This window comes from Triticum dicoccoides, chromosome 4B (genome assembly GCF_002162155.2).
Source record: "Triticum dicoccoides isolate Atlit2015 ecotype Zavitan chromosome 4B, WEW_v2.0, whole genome shotgun sequence".
Lineage (NCBI taxonomy): Eukaryota > Viridiplantae > Streptophyta > Magnoliopsida > Poales > Poaceae > Triticum > Triticum dicoccoides.
Genome location: NC_041387.1, coordinates 194,523,640 through 194,530,656, shown reverse-complemented (window position 1 = coordinate 194,530,656; position 7,017 = coordinate 194,523,640). Strand labels below are relative to the sequence as shown.

Genomic DNA, 7,017 nt, shown 5'->3' with positions numbered 1-7,017 from the left:
CGCTCCGCTTCGAATACAATAAAAAAACATATGGTCAACATGATTCATTAAAGATTGAAAGGTAGCAGATGCATTAGTGAGTCCAAATGGCATCACTAAGTATTCATAATGACAAAAAGGATATGGAAAAAGCATCACCCAATTGCATCTAATTCATTTACAATTGATATCTCTGTGATATTAATATATATTCTTTTTTATAAAAAATCTATAATCCGCTTACATCCGTACTTTCAGTCCAGGTGCTGCAAGATCAGACCGGACCGACAGAAGACGGGAGCGTGCACCGGCAGGTCTGCTTTAAGATTGGCGACCAGGCCAGAGACCCAAAAAACCACCCCCTGACCCTGGACGCCGGATCCCCAAACCCTCCCCCTCCAGACCCCCTCGACGCGAGATGGCCGACGACAACGGCGGCGGCGGCGACGACTACGTCAGCGAGGCCGTCCGCCCCGAGGTAACCACCTGATCTCCCTGCTGTCACGGGTTCCCATCTCCGCACCATACCTGCTTCGTGGGGCGGCGCGACCCTCCGTCCCACTCGATCCATGGGTGCTTAGCAGTACTTGTACCTTTAGTTTCCAAGAGCTTACGCGTCTTGTGCTCGTTTGATCTGGTGTAGCGTTAATTCAGCAGCCCGGGGGAGTTTCCCGAGTCCGTCGGGTTCGATCTAGATGTGGCAGTGTCTCGGGAGGAGCCGGTGGAACCAACTGCCGGGCTGGCGCGTTTTGATTGATCTAGCTTTCTGTGGTAGATTAGTTCGTTTATTTGCCGTTTGGTTAGTGTTGGCGGCGGATGTCGAATTTGGCGTGTAGAAGCAAGTGTTTTTGTTTTGATTTCTGGGTTGGTTGATTTGATTTTCGGGGCATCAGTAATAGAGTTGCTTTCATGTACCATAGACTTACAATATGAGCTGGAACTGCTTGTGTGACTAGGGCGGCTCTGTTGATATAGGTGTGCATCTATAGAGTTACTTAAGCATACACCTGTTGGTTGATGCAGCCGTCCAATATAGGTTAGCGTTAACCAAAAGCAACCTGGTCATTGAGACTTTAACCAAAATCCTGTGTGCATGGATACACTGGCACCGGGCCATTGATCTTCTGGATGTCTTGTTTATGTTCTCCCATTCAGATGCTCTACTTATAGTGCCTGGCTTGTGTCTCTATTCTCTATATGGTTTCTCTCAAACTAATAGCATTCCATCTCCAGGGTGATACACATACGCGTGAAGAGGGATTGTCAAAATCCAGGGATCGAGACAGAGAAAAAGACAAGGATAAGGAGCGCCATAGGGACCGTGACAGAGATAGAGGAAGAGACAGAGATCGGGGTCGGGACAGGGATCTAGACAAGGATCGGGACAGGGACAAGGATCGGGATCGTCACCAAAGGCATCACCGTGACAAAAGGGAGCACCGAGACCGTCCTGATGATCACGATCGTCACAGAAGCCGTGATTCTGAAAGGTATAGCCTCGAATGCACGGATACTTCAGCCGACTAGCGAATCCGTATCGGACACCGTATCCGATACCGATACTCCTCCGATACGTCCCCGATACGTATCGCTGGAGTATCCGAGAATAATTGATTTAAAACAATGACGATACTTTAAGGATACTTCGCCAGTATGTTTTGGATACTTTTCCAGCCCAGGTAAGAGCCCCCTCAGCCCAATTAAGAAGCAACCAGCAACCCTAGTGCCCCGATGCCCCCATCCTTTCCCTTGCAGCGTCTTTCCTCCCTCCCATGCTCAACCAGGCGGCAGCTGTGTCGCCAGCAGCTGCTCACCCAGGTCCCAGGGCCAGCAGCAGTGGCGGCTAGCCGGCGACGAGCTCCTCCTCCTACTCTCCAACGTCCCCTCACACGCAACAGCCATGTATGGACACTTCTCTTCTCCATTTCTCCTGCCCAGCCAAGCTCATCTCCTCTTCTTTCTTCTCTAATCTCTGAAGATCTATCATTCTTATCTCCTCCAGATGGCTTTGAGTACCTACAACGTATCCGTATTGGCACTTTTTGAAAATGACGAATTTACGTATCCGTATTGGCCCGATACTGATACCCGTATCCGTATCGGTGCATTCGAGGGTATAGCTGTTAATGCATTTGTGTTCCATATCATGGATTTTGAGTCGCTCGACTAGTCACGACTAGTCGACGACTAGTCTATGAGTCACAAAAATATGGTCGACTCAGCTTAGTGTCGACTCGCGACTCTGAGTCGCGACTAGTCACAACGCAGGCTCGATTTCTTCCGAGTCGCTGCCCCAGAGCGACTCGAAAACCATGTTCCATATGCACCTAATAATTTGTTTTGTTGCAATGATGGCTATTATGGTCATGTGACTTGTGTTACAATTATTGACCTTTGAATATGATTGCCAGTGCAAATGTTAACCAAACATGTCTTATTCACGGTGATAGATTTCCAAAATGCACATTTTTTTTCTTAAATGCCGTGTAAAAGATAATATCTAATGTATGTTTGTAACAACACACAGGAGAAGGGACCGCGAGAGAGATGGACATCGCAGGCATCGCTCTCGTTCACGGTCTCGTTCAAGGGGCAGGGATGATCACAGATCTCGATCTCATTCAAAAAGGTATGGACGTGATGAAGTTCATTCAGGAATCATAATTTGAATTGTGTACATACTTTACACTAGTTTTCCCCTCATGGCAAGTCAATTTGCTATTAAACATATATCATTTATTATGTTCTCTGTATGTCGTATGATTCATTATTGATTTGTGTTCTGTCCTTTTGAGCCATGTCAATGCACATTTGAGTTTTCTAGCTAAGTATTTTAATCAAGAGATGATTATTTTTCTCTGTTACATCTATATCTGCACTACCATATAGTCTGCCAGTACCTTTGAATATCCAATGGCGAAGAAGCGGCAAATCCTAGTGGCCTTGGCCGTTGGACTAACTCCGGCGGTTGCACTGGATTGTGCCACACCGCGTCTATAGATCTTTATGTACTGTCAATACAGTGCAATGCTTGCACATAAATGGGTTCATGGCTACAGTGCAGACCTGTTTGCTCTATGCTTCTAGAACAATCCTGTCTGAGCATGAGCAATCAAAGGAACAAAAACATGCACTAAGTCAACTTTTTGAAATGAATTGTAAGATTATTTATATTATAAAATTGAGTAAGTATTACACTATGTAGCAACTAATACCCTTCACCGTGCATGTACCACTCAGCACTCACTACTACAATTTGTTGTCTCATGCAGTTTTCAGTTCTTCCATCATTTAATTTTAATATCTCATTAGTACTACTAATACCGATTGTGTTGAAGCAGCAAGCGAGTCAGTGGATTCGACCTGGGACCAACAGCACAATCCGTACTTCCTCAGTTCCCTACCATTCCAACCCCAAGTATGCTCTCACCAACCAAGTTTTTCTTCTTTCCATTCTTCAGTTTTGTTGATTTCAGTTGGGACTTACTTTAATTACAGAACAGATGTTCTTGTCTTGAAACTAGGGTAAATGCTGTTCATTTGCATGTTTGGAATGAATAAATTCTAGCCATTGCTGGATCACCTACCCAGCCATTTATTTCCACCAAATTGTACTACTGCATTATGAACAACCGGATGTGGTACTTTATTACTACAATTACCATAGCCTCTTAGCTTATCACCATTCTAATGCTGATTTTGAAACTTAGTGCTGTTGGATATCATTGAGCACCTGATGCTTTTATGTCCTTTATCTAGAGCATTTTCACTGTAGATATATTCTTGGAGATGCCATATCACCAAGCACCTTTACATGCATCTGTAACTACAATACAGACACTTTAAAGAGTTAAAGATGCTTCATGGAATCTACCTAGAACTGCACCAATAAGGCGAGAGGGTAAAAAAGATTATTTTATTCTAGTTACAACACCATATGAGGTGCTTTGTAAGATACTGGTATTAGAGGTGGGAGAAAGTACCAGTCAACAGATGCTTTCTCTACGTAAGCACCTCTTAAATACCCGTCCAGTCGAGATGGCCTTATATGTGTGATAGTATCTTCTGATGCAAATAAGTTGTATGTTTCCATTTTATTATTACTTGGTAACTGAAAACTGAGCAAAACTTTCTGCTTTTGTTCTTTTGTTGTTTGTCTGTTTTGTGTATGTGTATGGTAAGAAGGCAATCTTGGGTCACTTGCCCCACTGCCGCCGATGGATGCACAGCCTACTGTAGCTTTAATGTACAAGGAGGAATCAGTGCTCCGGTTTGATATCGTCTTGTCCATCTTCAGCTAGCAAGTATTACAGATTGCTAGCTTCATGACTATTACATTTATCCTTCCACACTTGTTGTTTGTTCTTTGACATGAAATACTGCACAGCTGGATCCATTTGAGATCCAGACTGATGGTGAGAAGTAATCAGGTTTACAAGAGGAATACTCTTTTGTGCTAATTGTTTATGCTTCCTACTAGAAATTTATTGGTACATTGCAGGTCAGTTACCGGGCTCTTCTATTCCTGGAATGTTCCCGAACATGCTCCCTTTTGCTGTTGGACAGGTGATTATTCTTGATGGTTTAAGGTCTTCCTGTCGAATGAACCTTTTGCCTCAGTTACGTTTTTGTTATTTTCATTCTATAAATGCACTCATTTCTGGTTTGTAATCAAATCTATTTGTTTAAAACAGTTCAATCCCCTCGTCATGCAGCCACAAGCCATGACTCAACAGGTATGCTTTTTTGTTTTGTTTATAATTTACTGTGGGTGTTGATAAACAATTTGCCAGCATATTTTTCCTCAGGCTACTCGGCATGCTCGGCGTGTTTATGTCGGTGGCCTTCCCCCATCTGCTAATGAACAGGTCTATATATATATACTTGAATCACTTATTTTACTGCCCACTGCCCAAATCCCCATAAATCCACAGTGAAAAACAAGCATGCATGCGTGCATGCTGATTGCATACAATTGTGCAATTCTTGGTTACATTGGTTTCCTTTTGTGCAGTCTGTTGCAATATACTTTAATCAAGTCATGGCTGCTATTGGAGGAAACACTGCTGGTCCAGGTGATGCTGTTCTTAATGTGTACATAAACCATGACAAGAAATTCGCTTTTGTGGAGATGAGGTCTGTGGAGGAAGCAAGCAATGCAATGGCACTGGATGGCATTTTATTTGAAGGTGCACCAGTGAAGGTTAGAAGACCAACAGACTATAACCCTTCTCTGGCAGCTGCCCTGGGCCCAAGCCAGCCAAGCTCCAATTTGAATCTTGCTGCGGTTGGCCTAACACCAGGTTCAGCCGGAGGGTTAGAAGGCCCGGACCGTATTTTTGTGGGTGGTCTCCCCTATTACTTCACAGAGGCTCAAGTTCGGGAGCTGCTTGAATCATTTGGGCCTCTTCGAGGATTTGATCTTGTGAAAGATAGGGAAACTGGTAACTCAAAGGGCTATGCGTTCTGTGTCTACCAGGACCTCAATGTCACTGACATAGCCTGCGCTGCTCTAAATGGTATCAAGATGGGAGACAAAACTCTTACGGTCAGACGAGCAAACCAGGGCTCAGCCCAACCTAGACCAGAGCAGGAAAATATCCTGTTGCAGGCACAGCAGCAGGTGCAGTTACAGGTATAGCCCAGCTATTTAATTGTTTTCCTGTGGCCAACTAATTATCCTCTTGTACCAAATTACATAGCATGTCTGCAATTGTTCTTGGATTCTGACTCAAAATGTGGTTTTTGTATAGAAACTTGTGTATCAAGTTGGAGCGCTCCCTACAAAGGTTGTATGCCTGACCCAGGTAGTTACTGCTGATGAATTAAAAGATGATGAAGAATATGAGGACATTATGGAGGACATGAGGTTGGAAGCTGGGAAATATGGTAAGTTCCGTCAACTTCTCGCCTGCTATTCCTCCTCTTTGAAGCATACATTTAGCTTTCTGATCTGCTGCTGGACTCTCAAGGTTTCCTTTTGTTATGCGTATGTTTTCATTAGCCTGCCATGTCGGGCTCCCTGTCATTCTGCCTTGATCTATACTTCTGCTTTTCTGTTAGCTGATTCTGTTCGACATTCCTAATACTTTGTTTGACGCATGCATCCGTCAGGTAACTTGGTGAAAGTTGTCATCCCGCGCCCTCATCCGAGTGGAGAGCCAGTTTCTGGAGTTGGAAAGGTGACCACTGTTTAGTGAGGTTCAAATTCCGCAGAATAATTCTGTTGGAGAAAAGCTTTCTGATGCATGAGCATCCCATTGCAGGTGTTCTTAGAGTATGCAGATGTTGATGGTTCCACCAAAGCAAAGACGGCGATGCACGGAAGGAAATTCGGTGGAAACCCAGTTGTTGCGGTCTTCTACCCCGAGAACAAGTTTGCTGATGAGGACTATGACGCGGCAGCATAAATTATCTCTTTTCCAATGACAATAGTGCTTTGTGTAGTTTGTTCGATTTACAGCAACGTTTTCCCTTTAGTCAAGCTTTCCTGTAGCCCTGGATTTATGCAGAACCGCCAGTTATTAATATTGGAAGATAGATTGCCTAAAGATGATCTATTGGTCTTGTCCCTTAATCTTGACTGGCGTTAGATGTGCCAGGGTATGCCATTCTCTTCATTTAGGGCCCTTGAAAGATTATTAGCCAGTAACTTTACCTTTAGCTTTACCATGCAAATGGCTCAAAAGAGTCATCTTGAACAACTTGGCATGGTAACCTCCGTCTAGATCATTACGTGCCTCATGATATTACCTCCCCAGTTCATAGTATCATAACATTTGTAGAATCCCAATAAGTTGTTATCTACTACGTCCGTCTAGATCATATCATTTGTAGAATTCCATTAAGCTGTGGTTGTTATCTACTACCTCCCTGTAGATTCACTCATTTCACCGACAGTTAAGCTGTGGTTGTTATCTACTACCTCCCTCTAGATTCACTCATTTCACTGACAGTTAATTCCGGATGGAGAGAGTATTTCTTATATCAGTTTTTTTTGACATGCTGTGATGTCGTATCATATTAAATATGGATTTT

The 7,017-nt window shown here is 43.6% G+C and overlaps 1 protein-coding gene across 3 annotated transcripts; it reads left to right on the top strand.

Moving 5' to 3' along the window:
• Positions 1-301: 301 nt before the first annotated feature.
• On the top strand, positions 302-6,599 carry LOC119295751 (splicing factor U2af large subunit B). Of its 3 annotated transcripts, none has more exons than XM_037574204.1 (11): positions 302-457; positions 1,213-1,469; positions 2,507-2,608; positions 3,321-3,397; positions 4,481-4,545; positions 4,674-4,715; positions 4,788-4,847; positions 4,994-5,614; positions 5,733-5,868; positions 6,094-6,161; positions 6,246-6,599. In XM_037574204.1, the coding sequence occupies exons 1-11, from the start codon at positions 398-400 to the stop codon at positions 6,387-6,389; spliced, it is 1,632 nt and encodes a 543-aa protein (XP_037430101.1). In that variant the 5' UTR covers positions 302-397; the 3' UTR covers positions 6,390-6,599. The 3 variants fall into 3 exon arrangements, with proteins under 3 accessions (XP_037430101.1, XP_037430100.1, XP_037430102.1); XM_037574203.1 differs by having other exon boundaries at positions 4,773-4,847; XM_037574205.1 differs by lacking the exons at positions 302-457; positions 1,213-1,469; positions 2,507-2,608; positions 3,321-3,397 and adding an exon at positions 4,377-4,394.
• Positions 6,600-7,017: the final 418 nt, after the last annotated feature.

Coding starts and splice junctions, on each gene's coding strand:
- LOC119295751 (XM_037574203.1), top strand. CDS start 398: ATGGCCGACGACAACGGCGGCGGCGGCGACGACTACGTCAGCGAGGCC. Junction 4,716..4,772: donor CACAAGCCATGACTCAACAG/GTATGCTTTTTT, acceptor ACAATTTGCCAG/CATATTTTTCCTCAGGCTAC. Junction 5,615..5,732: donor AGCAGCAGGTGCAGTTACAG/GTATAGCCCAGC, acceptor GTTTTTGTATAG/AAACTTGTGTATCAAGTTGG.